At 33.8% G+C, this 23,534-nt stretch overlaps 1 protein-coding gene across 1 annotated transcript; it reads right to left on the minus strand.

The window, feature by feature from the left end:
* Positions 1 to 21,903: 21,903 nt before the first annotated feature.
* LOC145303556 (uncharacterized) lies at positions 21,904 to 22,893 on the minus strand. The gene has a single exon (XM_080145066.1). It carries the CDS (start codon positions 22,891 to 22,893, stop codon positions 21,904 to 21,906), a length of 990 nt encoding a protein of 329 aa, XP_080001192.1.
* Between the last annotated feature and the right edge of the window lie 641 nt (positions 22,894 to 23,534).

Genomic DNA, 23,534 nt, shown 5'->3' on the forward strand with positions numbered 1-23,534 from the left:
TTACATTTGTTTACTTTTCGGTTTATTTTATTTAGTTTTTTTGTGTTACAGTGATAAGTGAAATATTTGACACCAACTACAGGGGAAAGAGGGGTCATTATTTATAAATGTACAATAACATGTTTTCTTTATTTTCGCCTTGCGCTAAATACGGATAACATTCCGGGTTTTTTTTCTCCATTTCTTTAGGTTTTTTTTTTTAATTATCGAATTCAAACAGTCTTATTTTTTTTCACCCTTTTTATTTGTTTTTCCTTTATATTATCAAAATGAAATGAAACACCTTCATTTTTTAGGGGTAGTGTTTTCCTTTGGATTGTTATTTGGGTTTATTTACATTTGCTTACTTTTTGTTTCATTTTTTTTGTGTTACGGTGATAAGTAATTGCATTAATTAATAAACAATTGATTACAGATAATTACACAGAGGAAGTTTCGTTTCATTCCGTTAGTATAGGATTCAATGTTTTCATTCTTAAATAAATTTCTGTTTCTTAATAAAACTTTCAGACAAGCTATTTTTAGACACATAGGCCAGTAAGTAACCATTCGACATTACCACAGCTTCAATGGCTAAATGAATATTTAAAAAAAATTTTTTTTTTTACCTCTCTCCACCCGAGGTGCCTACTGCGGTTAATTTTTTTTAATTCTTTTTCCCTTCGCTGCTATTTTGTATTTTTTATTTCATTTTTTTTTATGACTGGGGGTTGCTCAATATCCTTACTACACCACTTCTCTCCACCAGTTCTTGACATTCCGAGATAGTCGTTCTTACCATGAAGAGTTGAGGGTGTCTATTCCAAAAGCCGTTCATAACATGAGGAGGTTGGGGATTGGGCAGCAGCAACAACAACAACAACCATACTTTAATATTTTTCGAGGTGGTGAGCATGCTTCCACCGAGCAACGTCGGTTAGCGGATACAGATAATGATAAAGGAATAGATTGTTTCTATATTAAAACCAAAAGTAATTCATTTAATTATTATTATCAGATATTATTGAAATAAAGACTCCTCTTCTTTGCTCATAAAATTTAATTTTGCATACATGGTTATTCTTTCCTTTTTTTATTATTATTAGTTATTATTAAGATTATGTTTCTCCTTCTTTACTCATTTGCATACGTGATCATTGAAACGAGTTGGACATTCATTTTTATTACATAAAAATTAGTTGTGCAAACCATCACCATGGTTACTGTCATTTCCTATATAGACAACTGAGGGATTCTAAACACGGAGGTAAATAAAGGCAGCTTAAAGATTACACAAAAAGACTTCCTTCAATACAGCAACGTTTCTTTCCCACAGAAGAGACGTTGCGAGCCTGTCTCTGCTTTATCATTATTTTTATGGCAACTGCTTGACTGAACCCCAATCTAGGGAACCCCCTTGCTAAACCTTCACAAAAAGCATTCGACTAGTTAAAACCACTATATACAATTTCTCCAACTCTCTATCTGTGCCTCAATCTAAATGCAGATTCCATGAACAAAGGTTCTTTCTCAGAACTGCCCGTCTGTAGAACACTGTTGGGCTGAACTGCTTCCCAATTGAATACAACATAGTAGCCTTCAAATCTGATGTAAACAAGTTCTTGTGTAATCTTCCCCATAAATAATCAAATTCTGCCCAATTTACACCATTAACGATTACTAAACTACCACCTTACACTTATTAACCATTATCCTTGAGTGGCCTTCAGGGCTTGATAAATGATGACTCACAAGTAAAAAAAAAAAAAAAACATAAATCTCATCAATCTTGAATTTTTGGCTCTCAGTTAGTCAATCTGGAAAATTGCCTTTGCTAAATAATGGATCATATACAAACTATCAACAACAGTACATGTTGCAACAACATCAGAGTGCAGTTGGGAGTATGCAAATATCCAAACTCTCTTGCTCAACCGATGAACAAGTTTGTGGTTTATGTATTCATCTCGGTAATTACATAAAAAGGTACCAATGTCAACAAAACTGACCCTACAACATTGTGCCTCTGTCTTCAATGTATATAAATAAAACAGTAGATGTACGAGGTGCCTTCAATAAGTTTCCAGACTTTTTCTATGGGCACTTTTATTGATAGTACACACATGAAACTCTAGTCCCCTTCGAAGTAATCTCCTCCCGCTACAATACATTTTTGTACCATTCCAACAATTTCTGGGAGGCCCCATAGAAGTCACCTTGTGTGAGCGTGTCAATAACCCTTGTTACAGCCTCTTTCATCTCCTCAATTGTCTTATAACAACAGCCTCTTCTAAGGGTTTTCTTAAGCTTAGGGAATAACCAAAAGTTACAGAGGGCAAGGTCTGGATTATAGATAAGGTGTGGAACTGTCTTGATGCCCATCTTGGTTAAATAGTCTGTGACAAGGATGGAGTTCCGAATCTTCAGTTCCTCATGAATAAGTGTGTACAATTCCCACACTGACATCAAACTGTGCACTTATTATCTCTATAGACACACAACAGTCCTTACCCATGAAATTCTTTATTTGGCCAATCAACTCTGGTGTTCTAACTTCCATACTTTTTCTACACCTCTCATCATTCTTCACAGATCCCCTGCCTTCCTTGAATCTCTTATACCACTCAAAACTTGATGCTTGATTCATGCAAGATGGCCCAATAACAGTCTGAAGCATTCCATCCACTTCTGTGGCATTTTTTCCAAGTTTAAAACAGAATTTTATTGCATATCGTTCTTCTAAAGTGTCCTCACGTTCAGATTGCATTTTTGAAATTAACCAGCTGTGACAATCAGGCTTTAGTAGGGCGTATTCCAATTTCTGCTGTCACTGTTCATTTGAACCTGAAATCATAGAAATTAATCAGTCATCTCATGATATATAGCAATAAACATACAGAATTTTTAAGAGTCTATGACAATTTTAAATGCCTGTACAAAAATGTCTGGAAATTTATTGAAGGAATCTCGTATGTGTGTGTGTGTGTGTGTGTGTGTGTGTGTGTGTGTGTGTGTGTGTGTGTGTGTCTGTCTGTAAATATTTAGCCAATAAACTCTTAAACTACTGGTCACATAACATTGAAATTAACAGGAAATAGTCCTCATACACCAAATATGGTTTATAACGAGTAAAATCTTTGTTTGGATGGATGAATAATGCGTACACAAACATGTTGACAAGTTTAAATGTTCATTTCAACTTGTTCACATATTTGTATTCATTTGTGCATGCATAAAACTAATCATAGTTAAAAGAGGTTTAATTTTAAATCTTTCTTACCTGTCTGTCAGGTGAGCTCAAATGGTAGGGAACGTGGCTGGAGCGCTAACTATTTTGATTTCGATTCTAACTGATGGCACTCAAATCATTTTTTTTTTCTTTCGAAACCAGTATTATATAATATTCAATAGAAAATTAGCTCTGTAATAATAAATATGAAAATAAATAAAAAGAAAGAAAAGAAACGGTCAAGACTCGTATTTATAGAGTAGTGATCACGTGAGTTAGGAGAATATGCAAATAGAGGTGAACGATTTTGCCATATAAAAAGCCTGTGTTGTTAAGAGGAGGGGCAGACTGTTGGCAGAAGTCAGTGCTGTCAGACGTGCTTTAGAGTTTTGTTATTATATGCTGTGCTCGATTGTTGGGAGAGGGAGAAGAGGAGGAACCAAGAATACATTCTGCAGATACTTGACTTTGTTCATTTCAACTTGTTCACATATTTGTATTCATTTGTGCATGCATAAAACTAATCATAGTTAAAAGAGGTTTAATTTTAAATCTTTCTTACCTGTCTGTCAGGTGAGCTCAAATGGTAGGGAACGTGGCTGGAGCGCTAACTATTTTGATTTCGATTCTAACTGATGGCGCTCAAATCATTTTTTTTCTTTCGAAACCAGTATTATATAATATTCAATAGAAAATTGGCTCTGTAATAATAAATATGAAATCTACACAAATTAAAATATATTTAAGCATATTTTACTACTGGCAAGATCGGATGCTTCATGCTAGTCTATAATAAATTAAATTGAATAAGTGGAAAAGAAAATAAATGAATATTTATTAAACAGTTAAAAATCTGAATTTTCCTATTAAATAAAATAAATAAAGGAAAAGAAAATGTAAACTTGTTCAAATATAATTAAACGACATAATAAATACAAGCGACATAATCAAGGTCTTCGGTGTTTGTGCTGCTTACCAAAAGAAAAAAAACGAACATTTGATCAAGTAGGTTTTTTACAGAGGAAAATCAACTTTTTAATGAGATCGATCATATAGCGGCCATCTTGGCTATTTTAACGGATGAGGAGGGGTGCATTTAGGGATTAACAAAGGACAAAATGGAAAAGGGATTAAAAAGGATAGAGAAACTCTGTAAAATAAGTGAAAAAAGAAACGAAAATATTTATCTAGGTATTTTTTCTGCCCATGTTTTAAAATAAGCACCGGGTCTTCAGATGTTTATTTCCGACGAGTTTCAAAACCGGAAGTCGTTTGACGTTTGAGTTAGTAAATATGCTGGATCGCTGAAAAATGCTATATAAACGAAGACGGACACCAGGTAAATAGGGCATCACCACAATTGATTATTGTTTTCCTTTGCAGCTAGTGACTTTGTCTTTTATATCTTGTTGACCTCGTCACCAATAAACGACCTTTGATAGTCTTCTGTCCACTCAGGATAATTAGAAATGTTATAGGTCAGTTTTTGTGCTGCTTCCATCAATTGACGGTATTTCTAATGCGTCCTCTGTTACTTTATCATGTGAGCGGAGTTTTTGTTTTTACTTCTCATCGAAAATACCAAAGTTAATTAATTCCACTATTATTGGAATTTTATCCTTATAACTCGTGAAAATAAAAAGAAAAGTTGATCAAATTAATGACTTATTATGGCACCTACCTTACAGACTACACGAACTCTTCCTTTTCACTATAAATGCCGTGAGCACATGCCTCTCGGTGTTGAGACAACCTCTGTCTAATACTTGGCGGTCATTCTGCCGTTCAACCATCCTCTTTATATGCTCCATTTATATTTTCTTCAATATTCTTTGTTTCACTTAATCCAGAGTTGATGTGTTTCACAGACTCTTAACGATCCGCAACAGTCGCAACACACACACACACACACACACACACACACACACACACACACACACACACACACACACACACACACACACACACAGAGTCTTGGGAGCTTCTTTAAAGCCTTTAAAACTATTTAAAAAAATGTCCTTCGTTGGAAAATTATTTTGTCAGTAAGTCAATTAATTTTCTGCATCGCTGAATAGTTTTACTTACTTGAACAAACAATAGTACCAATGTTCTTAAAAGGACTATAATATATAAATTGACAGAGTAATTTGGTAGGGAAGGGTACACACACAGATAATATATATACATATATATATATATATATATATATATATATATATATATATATATATATATATATATATATTATCTGTGTCCAAGGAACCTACTCTGTCAATTTTTAGTCTACAGACTCGAGATTTGATATCAGGGGTATTGAAATTTGGAAAAATCTTTTTAATCGTTTTTTTTGGGGGGGGGGGCCAAAAATGTCGCTGCCAACAGGTTAAAGTTCAACGATTTGACCTTTGAAAACTCTAGCAAGCTCCTCCGTCAATTTTGGGTCTAAACACTTGAAATTTTAGATGTAGGTTCCTTGGACATGGATCAAACTTTGATCTCTGCGGTCTCTACCAAATTACTCAGCCAATTTTTGGTTTAAACATTTGAAATTTTACATAAAGGGTATTCAGACACGCAGCAAGCTTTTTAATCGGTTTTTGAGCGAAAATTTGGCTGCCAAAAAATCAACGATGAAAGAGTTGACCTCTGCAGGCTCTACCAAACTCCTCCGCCAATTTTGGGTCTAAGCATTTGTAATTTTAGATGTAGGTTGCCTGAACATGAGTCAAACCTTTTAATATATATACATATGCACATAAAGTTATGAACAATACATAGGACCTGAGCAAAGCCGGGCTGAACTGCTAGTGTATATATATATATATATATATATATATATATATATATATATATATTGGATGAATATTTGATTGCAATTAGCGAATTTTTATTTATTATTGTTACACATGTTCTTTGCAATAAAAACACTTACTGCACTAGAGATTCTTTTAAAAAATACCTATTCTGACCTTGAAGATTAGTAAAATGTAAACAAAGAATACTCAGATTAAGATATTAAAAAAAATCAACTTAGCCCTAGTTTACTTTAGCTCCCAGATAAGCAAATATATATTCACATTAAATATGACACTACTTCTTTCTGAATATTAATTTCTTTTCATCACAGTAGGTAGACTAGTTTGAACTCTAAAACCAGTTGTTTATGTTATTTTACTGAAAGGTGGCAAACGACCTTATTTACGAACATTGCAAATTGAAAATGTGTGTATTAATTACTGTAGTCCTTTCTCCCTCTTTCCCTCCACAGTTTAAATTTATTACTCTCTTCATCTCATGCCCCATTATTTTGCTCCGAATGTAGCTATCGCTAGATGTGGCATCTCTAATATGTTACTTAGCTTCTTCTCTCCTCTTCTGATGACAAGCATTAGGCTTTGAAATACCTAGGTATAAAGAGTTTGCTACATCCTTAATTGATATAAGATGCATATGTAATAAACGATTACATCTATATGCATTAGCACATATTTTTATATTTTATTGTCATTCTTTTATTCTTCATCTTCTATAAGCTCCAAAGCAATTTGTTGTTCCTTGCATTATTATGATAAGTTTCCCCTTAAAGAATCTACCTTATGTTTTAACTTCCCCATATATATATATATATATATATATATATATATATATATATATATATATATATATATATATATACGTTTCGTGGTTAAATTTTAAATTCTGAAAAAAAAAAAACAACATATGGAGACATATATTCGATTTAAGAATTTATTGCTTGACAAAAGGAATATATAGAAGGGGTTATTTTAATTTCCTTAATCCATGGATTTTCAATAATGGCTCATATCACCAGAAGAAATGAAATGCAGTTAGCAAAATATTCAGCTGCGAATGGACGCTATTTTGCTTTTCAGCACAATTATTGAAAATAGTTTTTTTGTGGATAATCATATGGAGAACATTATATGAAAAGAGAAGTTGATACAACCTGGGTAGTCCATTATCGGAAGGAATGTTATAATATATATATATATATATATATATATATATATATATATATATATATATATATATATATATATATATATAAGTAGAAAATATCGCGTTAGTCTTAGTATGTCATTTTTAATATTTAATTAATGGTTTCAACATAAAATGCAAAAATATATGAACCTATGACGTAGATTTTTTACAGTTATCCAAAAATTAACAATAACAAAAATAAATTAAATTGATAAATTTGTTTTATAATAAAACAATTTTAAAGAGTCAACCTCTCTTAGTCAATCTTGTGCTATGCTAATATATATTAGCAGGCATCACTGGCGTAGATATAAACTAAATATCAACATTTGTATTCTTTTTTAATTTCTATTATTTTTAATTTTTATAATATAACTTGAAGAGTAACTCTCTTAGGATGGAGGAAATTAATTTTTAAAGATGTATCTTTAACCGCATAAAAAAAACATTTTACTGCGTAGTGGAATGTTTTATGGGTTCGATTAAGAAAACATCTGTATATATTGTGGAGATATATTACCTCGGACTTCACTTCTAAGTATGTGCCTTATAAATTTTCCGAGTTTTTATGGTTTCTCCTTCTTTTGAAGCAGTTTTCTTTCCTTTTTTTCAATTTTTATTCCTATGTTCCAGTTTAAAATATTTTCTTATCTCTGATGATTTGTGAAAGAAGAGCGAGATTCAAATGAGGAGAGGGAAATCTAGCAAAACGAACAGAGGAAGAAAAACAGTTTCATTCAACCTCGGAAAATAGTGTGCAAAAGAAAGTTTAACTTACGTAATCGATGCATGACATGGAGAAGTTAATCCAGATTAAAGTTCGGTGAAAAAAAATAGTATATGAGTCTTGGTGGTTGAGTTAGTGGAGTACAGTCTTAGGGTACTTTGGCCATGACAAGAAAATGTTTAACATCCAAGTCTGTGATGGCTGGCCTTTATTCCTGGGCGTCATTTTCAACAGATAAGGAATTTCCTTTCTTTTTCCTTATTCTTCTGTTCGACTGATCCCTGTTTTCTTTTTCTTTCTCCTTTGCATAAATTCTGCTAACCGATCTCAATGACAGCAGCTGGTCAACTAACTTTGCTTGCCGGAACAAAATAGTCAGCGATGCAAGCAGCGATGGGTCTTTTGCCTTCTCCCATCACAAAACCATTTTACAATGTCCAACCAAAGTGGATCTGATGAAATATTTTCTTGCACACTGTGATCTAAAAATAGACGTTATAAAATGATTCCCTCCAGGTATTCGTTCAGGAGAGGGGTCCTCTTACACACTGACATTCCAAAAATGAAAATGATGAAACGTTTTCCTATGCTTGTTTGAAAAAGGTTCTTAAACGGCTTTTAATATTCTAACTTGTGTTACATATAGGGGTCTTATTAGTATTGTTATTATTGTTAAGTCTTATTAAAAGTGATGCTTAGAGAGTCTTAGAGTCTTAAAGAGAGTTTTATTAAGAGGGATGTTGTTGTGAGAGATATTTGTTGTAGAGAGATGTGTTACATGATAAGGGCTGTCCCCTTTTCATGTAAGTATAAAAATAGAGAGATTTAGTTAAAATGAAAATGAAATAGCATAGGCGAAATTCGAACCTCGTAATTTAGGTTTAGAAATAGATTACGTGTGAGAATTAGAGAAAGGAATGTAAAACAAACGATTGTTTAGAATAGAGATAAAATAGTTTTCGAAAAGAATGTGCACTGTCAATTTTGTTATGAAAATTCAATTGAAAGAATGCAGCTATATAATTTAAAAGATAAGATTTTAAAGATAATTTAATAAACATGTTTTTAACATATTGGAAATATAGGTTACTGAGTATAGGTTAAAATTCCTTTTGTAAAAAAGAAAAAGGAAAAGTTTTGGACATGTATGTTCAGAACACGTGTGTATGACGTCATGGAAAATAGAAAGTTCTAGAGATAGTTAGAAAAACTTTAGAGTTAAGGAAGGAGAAACTGGGAGAAACTCAGAGAGAGTCTGAGGATTCGAACGTCTAGAAGCGAGACGGTCACTTGTGAAACTTAGAATGAAGCTTTGAATTTTTGATGATGAAAACCACGGCCGGTTGTGAGAAGAAATAAAACCATCATGTGTTTTTGTGGACATCGTCTTTGTGTTGTGATTCTAAAAAAAAAGGTAAAATGAAAATTGTATTATATGTCTATATATCTGTGTTATAAAATGTCTTACATACACGTCTCGACATCTCATATCTACAATGTGAACTCTACATCTTACATATCTACACTAAGACTGTCTGAACACTGTTTCCTCACTCCAAGAGCTTCTCCTTCTTCAACACATCTAAGTATGAATATTTTAATATATATGAATCGTCATAAAACGAACAATCTCTCTTACAACACATCTCTCTTCTAAGACTGCGCTTTTAATAAGACTCTCAACAACAACATCCCTCTTAATAAAACTCTCTCTAAGACTGTCTCCTCACTCTAATAAGACTCTCACTCCCTTAATGAAACCCCTATATATAACAGATGTTGTTGTGTCTTAAAGAGATGTTTTGTAAGAGAGGGATGTTGTTGTACAGAATGTCGTTGTTTCTGTTATGAAGAGATTCATATATATATTAAAACATTCATACTTAGAAGTGTTGATATGAGGTCTTTGAGTGATGAAACAGTGTTCAGACAGTCTTAGTGTAGATATGAGATGTATATGTCAAGACATTTTTAAACACATGATATACAAGACATAATAACAATTTTCACTTTACCTTTTGGTAGAATCACAACACAAAGACGACGTTTATAAAAACACATGATGGATTTATTTCTTCTCACGACCGGCCGTGGTTTTCTCATCAAGAATTCAAAGCTTCACATATTAAGTTTCAAAAGTGACCGTCTCGCTTCTAGACATTCGAATCCCAAAACTGCAGACTATCGTCTGTCGTCCTCAAACTCTCTCTCTCCGTCTCTCCCCCTCCTCTCCTAAGTTTTTTTATCTATATCTAGAACTTCCCATTTTCCATGACGTCATACACATGTTAAAACATGTGTCTTCTTTCACGTGTTCTGGACATGCGTGTCCAAAATTTTTTCCTTTGTTTACAAAAGGAATTTTAACCTATATTCCCAATAATCTATTTTTCTAATATGTTAAAAACATGTTTATTAAATTATCTTGTATAGTTGCATTCCTCAATTGAATTTTTCATAACAGACTTGTCAACGCACATTCTTTTCTTGAAACTATTTTATCTCTAAGCTAAACAATCGTTTGTTTTACATTCCATTTTCTAATTCTCTCTCGTAATCTATTTCTAAATCTAATTTACGAGGTTCGAATTTCGTCTATTCTATTTCATTTTCATTTTAACTAAATCTCTCTATTTTTCTTCTTACATGAAAAGGGAGCAGCCCTTATCATGTAACATCCCTCCCTTCCACTGTATGCATTTTTAAATTTAGTACACTTTTTTTTCTACATTTACACAACCACACAGCTAGGAAAGATCAGGCTAAAAAAAAATCTCTTTCAGTCAGCCCTCCTCGCCCGACTTCACAATTATTATATTTTTATAAGATCAGAACCTTTCTGATCTTCTTGGCATTTACTTTTTGGGTGTAGGGTCTTTACCTATGATTCACATCAGCTACTTTCCAGCCACCCATATGCCGCAGACTAGAGGTTTCCACCTCCCTCGAAATGGACTATTCCCTTCGTCCCAAAAGTGTCTTGATCATCTCTTTCTGCATGGTTATTCTTATCAAGTATGACTTTGTTTTTTTTATTCTATAACTATCTTATACGGGACATACCAAAGCTCATAACCAATCTTCTTTGTTGGCTTTAACTATCAAGATATACTTTTTTTCTCTCATACGGATTCACTCGGATTTTCCTTGCTTAAATTCTTGAAACTTCGACGAGGATTTAGAAATATCACCCCTAACTAACACCTTTTGCGCCACAACACCTTAATTGCGCCTAAATTCTATCTAATTGCCCGATTTTTTGTGATTTTTCTTTTCTCTCACCAGAGCTTCCAAGATCCAGCAGATATATCCCACATTCATGCGTCTCTAAAAAAATACAAGGTTATATCTTTCTTATGTAATCTACGGCATATTTTTGCCTGTCTCTTACTTCATTAAGCTATATGTGATTGCCTCGGGACTACCTATCATCGGTTTACTGGTCCCCTTAAGAATTTTCGTATTCTTTCCAACGCCTGTTTATTAATTAAGCCAAGTCTTACCACTTGCTTGGAGTCGTTACGTGCAACCAGCTTATTTTAAGCACTTAATTAACCAGGTTCCCAAATTTTTCGAATAGGGGCACATCTTGTGCTTATCAATCCCTACCAAGTCACTTTTCTTGGAAAAAAATTATAGGATCTCTAAAAAAAACAAACAAAAACCAAATGCTAAAAAAAAACAACATCTTTCTTACGGCTTATCACATCTAAAAACTCTCTAAATACCCGTTTACGTAATATTAATTCTTGTCCCCCTTCTAAAATTCTAACTGAATCTGTAAGCCAACCATACGTCTTAACTAGTTTTATTTTCTCCTAGACTGTTTAAATCTAATGTATATTTACTGATAACTTTGAATTCTTGCTGTGAAAATCAATAACATTTACATTAAGTATAAATTTACAATATTGTTTAAAACACATTTTCAAAAGAAAATACCTTAATACATGTAAACATTTTGCAACAAAAAACAAAAAAAAATAATAAAAATTCGTTACATTATACATTTCCAAAGTTCGTTGCCACAAAACAAAAAATTGTCCCTTTTTCAAAGATCAGAACAATTAAAACACACTAAAAAGCCGAAAATTATATACAATGCATAAATTTGATTTTTATTTCTGCATCTTTCTTTTTTCTATAGTGTATTTTATTTATTTATTTCTTCATTCTTCCTTTTAATACTCGAGAATTTTAAATGTACTTTCGACTTTTGACACTAAATTGTTATTATGATTGACAGTTTCTCTAAACAATTCAGACGTTAACACACATTTTTATGAATGACACACATTTTCTATTTGTGTGCGACCGTGTTTTTATTTTATTTATGAATGAAATATTCGTGGGTAGTTTTTTTGAACTGACCGTATCTCTTTTATCATTCATTACGGCATATCGGCCTTTTTTTTCTTTTTTAATATTTTCTTGTAAACTTTAGTTTTCTGTGTGCATGCGTGTTCAAAATTTTTTTTTTCTTTTTGTTCGCATTTCTGTGATCGTGTGATGTTTTTTTTCCGTGGTATTATTTATTTATTTATTTTTTAATTATCTTGGACCCTTTTAAAATGTTGTGTTTCATTTTTTTTATTTTTCCGTGGTAACCGAAGTTTTTTCTTTTTTTTTAAACTCACCCTTGCTGGGTGGTCAGGTCGCTACGGCTCCAAATTTTCATAACAGACTTGTCAACGCACATTCTTTTCTTGAAACTATTTTATCTCTAAGCTAAATAATCGTTTGTTTTACATTCCATTTTCTAATTCTCTCTCGTAATCTATTTCTAAACCTAATTTACGAGGTTCGAATTTCGTCTATTCTATTTCATTTTCATTTTAACTAAATCTCTCTATTTTTATACTTACATGAAAAGGGAGCAGCCCTTATCATGTAACACTTGCTCTACTCATATGGGACACCTCCCTGCAAAAAAAAAAAAAAAAATGAAAAAGATCGGTTTTCATCCTTTTTTTCGGAATGCTGGATATAGGTTCAATACTCTACTTATTCTATTTCTAACCTATGTTTCTACCACTTAAAGGAATCCTCTTTGGTCGTATCAGATGCGAGATAAAGCATTAGCACATATGTTGTCAGTGCCTTGAATATGTCGGATATCAAGGTTGTATTCCTGTAGGAACAAACTCCAACTTAACTGCCTTCTGTTTTTACACATTTTATGTAGATAGGTAAGAGGGTTATGGTCAGTGTATATAATAGTGGATGCCGTGACGATGACACATATACGTCGAAGTGTAGCAAGCTAAGGATGAGGGCTAAAGTTTCTTTCTCTATAGTCGAGTAGTTTTTCTGACATGTGTTGAATTCTTGAAAGAAGTAACTGACAGGGTGCTCAATGCTCGTTGAATTGTTTTGAAGTAGGTCTGAACCGATACCATGGTCACTGGCATCAACAGCTAAGTGGAAAGGTTTTTGAAAGTCAGGAGCCCTTAGCACAGGACCTGAGCATAGCAGCGATCTGATCTGTTTGAAAGATTTTTGGCAAGAGGGGGTCACAGCAAATTTGGACATTATAGACAACAGCTGAGTGAGGGGTGATGCAATGTCAGAAATGTTCCAGCAAAATTTTCGATAGTAGCCTGCCATACTAAGGAATTGTCTCAGACTTCTAACATTACTTGGTACTGGGAGGTCTAAGATGCTTTGGATCTTAGCATTGATAGGAGATATCTTTCCGTATCCAATAGTATGCCCCAAATAGGTTACCTCAGCCTTTCTGAACCTGCTTTTTAATAAGTGGAAAGTGAGGTTGGCCTGTAAGAGCCGGTCAAACACTTTCCTCAAGGATGCAAATGAAAAAAATTCTTTTTGTTTTTGGCTTTACAAAACATGATTCAGTTTTGCAAAGAGAAATGAACAAAATTTGGTGCTTTTAAGTCAGGAAGCCAATATCTTCAGACAGCCTGATCTGGTGGCTTTGATGTTATGGGAGGTCATGTTGGTGATGTTTTTGAAGTATGACCAAACGAAGTAGTCCAGTGGGTTCAAGTCAAGGGAAGAGGAGGATCAGTGAGAGAAGAGTACAAAGTCATAGCACTCCTTCTGAAACTAAGCCTAGTTCTCTTTGGACTTGTGGGCCGATGGCAAATCCTACTGTCACACCCAAAGTCTACTAGCAGCAATCTGGTTGCACTAGGGAATCACCACACTCTTCCGCACATCCAGGTACGCTTTGGTGTTGACTTTCAAACCGACTTCAAAGATGTGAGGTGGCATGATGTGGCCTTCACTTGAAACCACACTAAAGACAATAACTGTGGCCAGAAACTAGTAGATGGTCTGTAACGAAAAAAGAAAACCAGTTTTCATCAAACGGAAATGGAATCATGTTGTCTTTTCTAGGGTGACAATTTTATCGTTCCACCCTGTACAAGATGTGCAGTTAATTTACCTGTAGATTGAAGGGTGATAACTAGTTTGTGTGCAAGACGTGTAAGATAATTGAATTGATGAATGAGAATTTAGATATGGAGAACATATTTAGATAGTAATGCTATTGATTTCTTTAATTTTCCTGTGCAATTTCGGAATATAGGTTCCACTAGTTAAATACATGGCATTGTTTATCATGTTTCTACAAGCTTTATAAAGTAAAAGAGAGAAAGAAAGAGAGAGAGAGAGAGAGAGAGAGAGAGAGAGAGAGAGAGAGAGAGAGAGAGAGAGAGTCTATTATGATATCACAAAAGAGTTTCATGAATATTTGTAAATTTCAAATATATTTGTAAATTTCAAATATTCATGAAACTGTCTTCTGATGTCCTAATAGATACTCTCTCTTCTCTCTCAATAATTTACATCATTCCATTCCTCTAATCGCTTCAGTTCCCTTTTATTTACGTCATCCACCCTACAATCTGTGACATTTATGTGTAGCACAGAAATTTACCCTTTGGTGTTCAAAATCAAAATGCTTAAATTCGTTTCTGTGCACATTGTCTACGCATGCACTAGCCTGAATAATTATACTTTCTACCATTCAGAAAAACCTTTCGTTGGTCCAAAATATATTCGTTTTTATTAATGCAGGCTAGTGTATGCATAGACAATATGTGTAGAAACAAGTTTAAGCATTTTGATTTTGGACAGCAAAGGGTAAACTTTGGTGCTACATATGCACAGATGAAATGTGTACACAATGACAAGATAACAGCACCATCCGAATTCTAGTAGCCTCTCACTCCTAGACAGGGTCCAAAAAAAAGAGTCACCAACCTAATAGGTGCTGCACTATCAATCAAACTCCAACCTCTGTCCCATTGCCACAATGTTGCATCCCTGTGCCTATTTTACAAATACTTCAATGAAATGTGCTCTGACAGACTCCGAATACTTATACCTCTTCAACATAAATACAAGCAGCAAAATCCCAACCCTACACTGTAGAACCAGGAAATCTTCTACTATAATAGTTTCTTCCTTTGAACTGCCAAACTTTGGAATTCCCTTCCAAGTTCCTGCTTCTCTAACTGTACTGACATGCAGAAGTTCAAGTGAACAGACTGTAACAGAGCAGGGATACACGTATAGCAGCAACAGCTAATGTATGCAAATGACCGAACTGTGTGCAAGGTTACGTCACAGCGAGGAAGAAGGAAAGAAAAAGATTATAAAAAAAAGAAAAACTTGGCTGAGAAGGTGAGAAATAAACATGTTACACATACATCCCGAGAGCAACAGAGAAAGACATGTCCTAAACATGACTGTACAAAGACAGAGTACCACACATTCGACACGGCAGAGTCTTGTTAAGCACATTGAAGCATAAGAAGACTTTTGAACAAGGGACAAGGCTTTATTCTGGAAATACCTGTAAATAAATGTCTGTTGTTTCAACTGAAAAAATGTGAGTTGAGTTCTTTCCTTGTCTTTGTTTCCTTGCAACTGTCTGTATACAATGTGTGAGTTCCGAGTGTTGACATATAATGACTACATTACAGAAGATTATTGGACACCATTAAAAAAGGTGTACAACATTACAATAGTAACCCATTACATCCAAGTGGCACTGTGCCTTTTTTGGGGTGAAAAAATGAAAATCGTTCATTTTTTTTTTTATACCTTATAGAGTATTTAGGAGAACATATTTTTGTTCTCTCACACTGAAATTTAGTGCACCAATTCACGATAACAGACCAAAATGTATCTGCAAAATTTGGGAAAGTCTTGAAAAATACTATTTTTTTTTTCACTCCCAAACAAGACATATTGTCACTTGGACAGAAGGAACTACTATTTGGGATCGTATCTAATGGGACTGTGGGAAGTTGAGAAGCGAGATGTTTGTTCACATTACATTTAAACTTTTGCATGTTAATACAGTCAGAGAAGCAGGAAACAGAGAGAATTCCAAAACCTGCAGTCTGAGGGAGTAGAAGGCTTTCAGATATCTATGGATCTCAAAAATGAAGGGGCGGAATTTTTATACATGTCAGATTAGTTGGGATGATTTACTTTGAGGGGACACAAATGCTATGAGTTTATCAAAGCACATTCCATTAAAGTACTTGTAAAACAAGCACAGAGATGCAACATTGCAGTGATGGAACACAGGTTGGAGTTTGGTCAATAGTGATCTATCAATAGATATTTATTTAACTTATCAAACTTAAGTTTAAAATAGCATCATTAAATGAATTGACACATCTTAAGTATTGTATATCCTTATTTGCTTGACTCACCACAAGGGCAGAGTTAGATAGATGGTCGGTTTTTAATGTGGGAAAAATTCAAGTTTCCAAAGAGAAACACTCTTAATTGGAACAAAAATTTTTAAAAATACCCCAGTCTAGAAAGATCCCTCCTTAACCGACTAAAGACAGAGAAAGTTCAAGTGCAGCTACAACCTGCTTCTAGCCTGAAAGTCAAGGACAAATAATGATGTGTATTTTTTTTTTTTTTGTATTATTTAAAAAACTTTTTTTTATCAATTCTAGACTTGTCCTTTACTATATCTCACCTTTGTAATTTGCCAGGCAAATGACTTAAGACCTCCCACTGAAATTCCTTTTCTTGTTTATTTTGTTGTGATAGTTTTATACACGTCCTACCAATATTTACTTAGCCAAGCTGATTCAAGAAAAGAGAGAGAGAAAAAGAACACCAAAATGAAAAAAAAGAAAAATCGAAATGAAAAGTGCAATGGAAAATAGAATGATACTAGGATAAAGAAACATTGGAAGAGGAGTAGTAATAGAAGCTTTTGTTGTTGAAGGAGGAGTATGTGGAGGAGTTTGCAACAGAGTAAGAAGTGGTGTGATTATGTAGAAACCGAGTATGGAGGTCAGTTTTACAATTTTTAGACAAGAAACAACATGGAAATGGACAAAGAAAAACTACGCAGAGTTAAAAAGAGAAAGGAGAGGAAGAGATAAAAAATCCAAAAGATAAAAAATAAAAATTGAAAAAGAAAAGGCAAGGGCAAGAGAAAAGGAGAACAATGTAATGAATAAAGAAACATTGAAAAAGGAGTAATAGTAAGAGGAGATTTCATTACTGAAAGAGGAGGAGGAGGAGCGATAGTCCAGAGACCGAGTATGGAGATCGGTCTTACAAATTTTAGAAGTAAAAAACAGCATAGCAATGAGCAAAGAAAAATAACAAACGAGATTTTCTTTTAATATAAAAATAGCCAATTTATTTGGCATCGCAGGTACAATTACGATAAAAATTTGGTTCAGTCACAATCATCGAATAGAATGTCTGTGTTGAGTGCTCTGTTAGCTCATTTCTCCAATAATGATATTAAGCGGTTTTTGTCACAGTCCAGTTGAAGGACAGCATAGCAGACTGAAAGGGAAAATATCCTGAAAAGGATAATGTTGTTCTTATTAGATCAGAGTTATCTCCTCTTGGATATACATTTTCAACTCTATCTAGCTTGAGAGTTTGTAATCATCTTCTGGTCATTAGTGTTGGGACGATTAATCAGAATCGGAATCGGGAATCGGAAAAATCGGAACTTTTTGGGGTATCAGAATCAGTATTGGAATCGGAAAATGTATAGCCTACTTTCCAATTCCAAACCAATTCTTTTAATTTTGTTTTTTGACAATAAAAAAATGAAACAAGCACACATTGTGTTTTTAGTAGAAGTTGTTCATTTACAATATAAAACTGAGAAGGGACACAGAATGGGTTATAAATCTCATTTACAGATTTAACATTGATTCAGAGAGTTTAATTTGTTTTATTTATTAGTCATTTATCGAGAGATAACTTGTCTATTCCCTTTTGTCAACTTTTTGCATCTATTCGTTAAATATCTTTTTGCCCCCATTCGAGGGAGTTCACTTGATTATTAAAAGGTTTTAAATAGTTTTTAAATTTCATTGGTGCCAGCTGTACATTAGTGGTGTCTGTCATCGGCTTCTTCTGAAATAATTAAAGTTTTAAGGCACTTCTCTTTGGATGCAAGTGAAAAATATAGATGAAAATCTCTGATGAGTTTATCAAAATCTTGGATAAGATACATAAAGAGAAAATATTCTGAAGATTTTCTTAATTAAAAAGGAAATTATATCTACATTTAAACTTATACACGTACCCCAAAAAGAAGAATATGATTTGGACATTTATTGCTGTAATTAACAGAAAAAGAAAAAAGAAAAATGATAAACAAATATGCAACAAATAAATATTACTAAAGGCAAGACTCTTCTACATACTTGAATAAATTTATTTGTGTTTAAACTTCTTTTAAAGTGTGTTTGTGGTCCAAAACAAACTTAGTATTTCCTCTTTGAGTTAGAATTTTTAAAAAAGTGGCTGCCCAATAACGCCAGCAGAAGGGTCATTGATAACCGCTCAAAATTGCAAATTAAACAAACACTGGTAGAAACACATAAACAGGCGATCGAAAATGTTATGATGTACTAGTATTTTGTTTAATTTTCGATTTTTGAGCGATTAAGCAAGAATAGGCCGGAAATGAGTATCATTTTACATTAATTTTATATGCAAAACAGTTTTCCTATGCAAAATTTTTAGATAATTGTTTTTTTCTTTTCACCACATAATTATTTAAAAATGTAGAATCCCATTTTGAGGAAGTGATTTAATTAAAGGGATTAATATATTTGCTGCTGTTGATATTATTATTATTATTATTATTATTATTATTATTATATTAGCTGTAGTAGTAGTAGTAGTAGTAGTAGTAGTAGTAGTATTAATAGTTGTTGTTGTAGTAGTAGAAAAGGGAAGGTACAGAATAGTTAACAGAAATCCCTCCTAATGTTAAGAATGCTTTTCTAAATAGTACGTTATTATGTAGAAACTCATTCTTGACATGGGACGGGCTTTCTTAACTATTCTCCCCCTACACTGTTTTCTTATTTTGCATGCCAGTCATCGGATAATTGTTTTTGAGGACCAGCATGCCAGCTTTCAATCCTCCAGTTTGGTCTGCTAAAATTTACGCCAAAAGTACGCCAAAAGTACGCACCAAATTTAATTCTGTCATAAAAACAAATTTTGACAGAAAAACCTTATTTTCACATTTTTATCTAGCGAATGAACATAAAATTACATATGAAAAACCATGTTTATTATTTTTAAACAACAGAGCTGAAGTCGATGTCTTGCTTCTAAAACAAAATGACTTTTTTGATAAATCTCTGTGTGGCGTACTGGAAAATATTCTTCCTAATGAATAAAAGTTAATATTTATTTTTACAAGAATCTTTATACATTTATCTAACCAAGAAACAGAAAATTACGTATGAAAAAACACGTTTATTATTTTTAAAAGTTCAACTTATAAGTTGAATTTTTAAGCGGTTACATGCAAACAGTTTGCCATAGCAAACACTGTCCCATTCTCTGTACAAAGCTGTATTCTGTTGTGTTTCGTCCAAACACTTAGGACTCAGATGAAAAAGAAACACAAATATACAAGTCGGAGAACAATAAAAGCGTATTTAACTTCAAATAAATACAAATATAAAATAAGCAGGTTGCAAAACAATTGCATTTGCGGCGTTTTAAGAAATCCAAAAAGTTCTTATTTTAACGTCTTCAGTTTGATGGCCCCATTCAAGTTCAGAAAGAAGAAAGATGGAATAATAAGTCTTTCCTCCACAGAGGTTTGAACGAAAGAGGGAGTTTAAAGGGAATCTCTAGTCCTGTTTAATAAATAGGTTGCCGTGATTGGTCGATGAGTGGCACCTTTGGCCAATGAGACAGTGCCTTATTTAGTGTAAGGAAAGGAAATGAGAAGACGAAAAGGGAGGTAACAAGTTTTTTTTATATTCTCCCAATAACAACAAAAATGCGATGAATGAATTCGTTGCATGTCCCTTTAGGACTTAATATTTAAACGTAAATGCTTAATAAGAGCAAATAGCTTGTTTAAATAAAGTTTCAGGCAATATTATGGCCCGATTACAAGAATGTATATATAGTTTTTAATAAAAAATAATTTTTGATTTATGTCTCAAGCATTATTATGGCCTGATTACAAGAATGTATACACAGATTTTAATACAGAATTTTTTTTTTTAATAATACAGATATTCCGAATTAGACGTTGGTTTCTTGATTCTCTTAGATTTGTAAGTAACAAATTCTTCTGAAGCATCTGCTGGTCCCATGTTACGATTCTTACAAATTTCAATAGAAGAGGGTGCGCCTTCATCGGATTCCTCTTCAGCTCGAGTGTCAGGAAAATAGTTATGAGTTAAAGACAACTCCAATGGAACCAAATGATTGAGGCTATGTGTTTCCACTGCACCATCGCCTCTTTTTATTCGAGCAGAAGGAACTTTGCCATCGCTCCCACTAAACAGGTCAATAACTCTGCCCAGTTTCCAGAAAGGCTTAGGCTTGGCAGAATTCTTTATAAGAATCACATCATTTATTCAATTCTTCTCTGTTTTCCAAGGTACTTACAAGTAGAGATCTTGCGACTAGTTCTGTTTCAACTAAACTGGGGTTGTCAACTTGAAAGGAAAGTTCAGAGTTTATGTTAGGATGAATAAAGCAGTTGGGTGTTAAAGGGAGTAATTTAACATCAGTAGAACATCTGTAGATCAGAGGCCTGGAATTCACTGCCCTTTGGACGTCTGATAGAAGGGTTAAGAGTTTAAAATAACCGATTTTGGATCGACCTAATGTTTTAAACAAGCATGATTTTATTACCCTGATCATTCTCTCCCAAGTACTACCAATCCAAGGGGAGTAAAGAGGTATTTTTATGTGCAGAGCTGGTAAATGCATTATTGAATTCATTGTTGTTGATGTGATGTTTAATTACATCGCCACCTAAAGCAGCATTAAAGGAACATGCATTATCACTGTATATATGAGTGGGTACTCCATAAAAATTAGAAAAACAAATTAATGCGAGAATGAAAGCTTGAGTGCTCATATCCGGTACAAGCTCAATGTGAATAGCTCTCACATTCATACATTTTGTAGACTTTCCTTTTCTTTGTACCCAGATGTGACGCGTGTAATCAATACCGGTATGTTGAAAGGGATTTATTAGCCTAACTCTGTGTTTCGGCAGATTTGTTAACTTGGGGTATTTAAAAGCCAAGCTGTTGAATTTTTTACAGGTATAGCAGCTCGAGATTACAGACTTCACTGACTTCCTTGCTTGGGGAAGCCAATATCCAGACAACCTTAATTTTGTTATTGTCGTGCCTATGTCCAAATGTCTGCACCGATGATGGCTATCCAAAATTACTAATTTCGTTAGTGGATGTTGCTTGGCAATCAAAATTGGAAAGACCAAATTATAGTCATATCTTGAATTGGCAACTCTGCCATCCACTCTTAAGATCCCGTCGGAGTCGAGAAAGATGTTAAGATTCTTAACCAGCGAGGGAATCTTCTTATCAAGGGAGTCCTTCAGATAAGCAATCTCGACATCAAAGGCTTGCGATTGCATCATTTTAATCAAGTAAATTTTAGCAGCCTGTTTTGGATTAGACTGTTTCTTCACTCATTTACATTTATTCACAAATTTGAATACGAAGGCAGTAGCATGGCATAACTTGTCAAAACTCGAGAACCTGTCAAAAAGAATTAGTAGTTTACAAATAGTTCCACCTATTGTACTATCAAAAACATTTTTCACATTTTCCGGACTCAGGCAGCTCAAGGTACTTATAGGCCAATTCTCTGGTTCCTGAACTAGCCATGTAGGTCTATAAGTCCAGTAGCCCAATTTCTCTTTAAATTTTTCCAGGCTGACACCACGAGAAAGCAGATCCGCCAGGTTTTCCGCAGAGGGGACATATTTGTATTGAATGTCCACTCCAAATTCTTTAGTAAAATTCTCTTCATGAATGTCTCTTATTCTATTCCTGGTATATAGGCTTTTTATCTTTCCATTGTCTGAGAGAAGCCATGACAAAACGAATTGCGCAACCACAGAAACAATAATGTTCTCAACTTTAATATTAGAGCATGTTCTCAGCAACATGATCAATGCTTTGAATGCAATGTATACAGCAATCAACTCCATCATTGGCAAAGTTTTTGCTTTCATTGGTGCTACTTTCACTTTAGAACATATTATATGGGATTTCCCATTTTGCACCCTGTAAATAACAAACCCATATGCCTGTGGTGAAGCATCACAGAAAATATGCAACTTCAGTAGACCATCACTGTCTATAGCCTGTCGTGAGAAGGACAGATTCCTCAAACCAGAGAGATCCTCAGCTAAATTTGACCAGATTGCCATTATGTCTGTTGGTACCTTTTGATCCCAACTCAATTTGAGCAACCATAATTTTCTGAGAAGGATTTTCGCTTTAACTGTTACAGAAGCACAGAGTGATAAAGGATCAAATATTTTTGCTGTCTGTGCCAAAATATCCCTTTTAGAGAGTATATTTTCCAGAACTGAAGTGTCAGAGATGCTGATAGTTTCTGATTCAGGGTGGTATGTATTTATACTCAAGAACCTTTTCATACTCACAGTCATGTTGCACAATTCTACCATCCTCAATCATGATTTCTCGTAGGACTCTATAATTGGAATTACCGACCTCAGTTGGAAATTTCGCTTTTGCAGTCGAGGCACTGCATTTTTATAAAGGCTGATTATCTCCCCTGAAGAATTGCTTGTCATACATAGGTTGTCAACATAAAATCGACTTTTCAACATCTTAGTACATGTGTTATTTGGAAAGTAACTCACGTGATGCTGCAGGACATAATTCAATATAAAAGGACTTGCATTGAAGCCAAATATCAATGTGCAATAACGATAACAAATCAATTCGTTTTCTTCGTTCACAAAAAACAAAATCTATTTTTATCTTCATCAGACGAGTCTGATCATAAGAAAAGCTTTTCTTATGTCACCTAGCAGAACATATTTATCAGTGACGAATAAAAGTTCAAGCATATTACTTAACATATTAACACCTGAGTAACATGCCTCATTAAGAGAATAACCACCTCCAGCCTTTAAAGAACAATTAAAAACAGGTCTTATTTTGGTAGTTATCTGTGGATCAAATTTGAAAACTGGTCTATGGGGGTCTCCATATATATTTGTGAAAATCCTGTGGGGCAACTTCAATTCTCTCGATAATTCCTTCAGTCTCTTGTTGACGAAAA

This window comes from Euprymna scolopes, chromosome 2 (assembly GCF_053919585.1).
Source record: "Euprymna scolopes isolate OS-2025 chromosome 2, ASM5391958v1, whole genome shotgun sequence".
NCBI classification, from domain to species: domain Eukaryota; kingdom Metazoa; phylum Mollusca; class Cephalopoda; order Sepiida; family Sepiolidae; genus Euprymna; species Euprymna scolopes.

Coding starts and splice junctions, on each gene's coding strand:
- LOC145303556 (XM_080145066.1), bottom strand. CDS start 22,893: ATGACTGTGAGTATGAAAAGGTTCTTGAGTATAAATACATACCACCCT.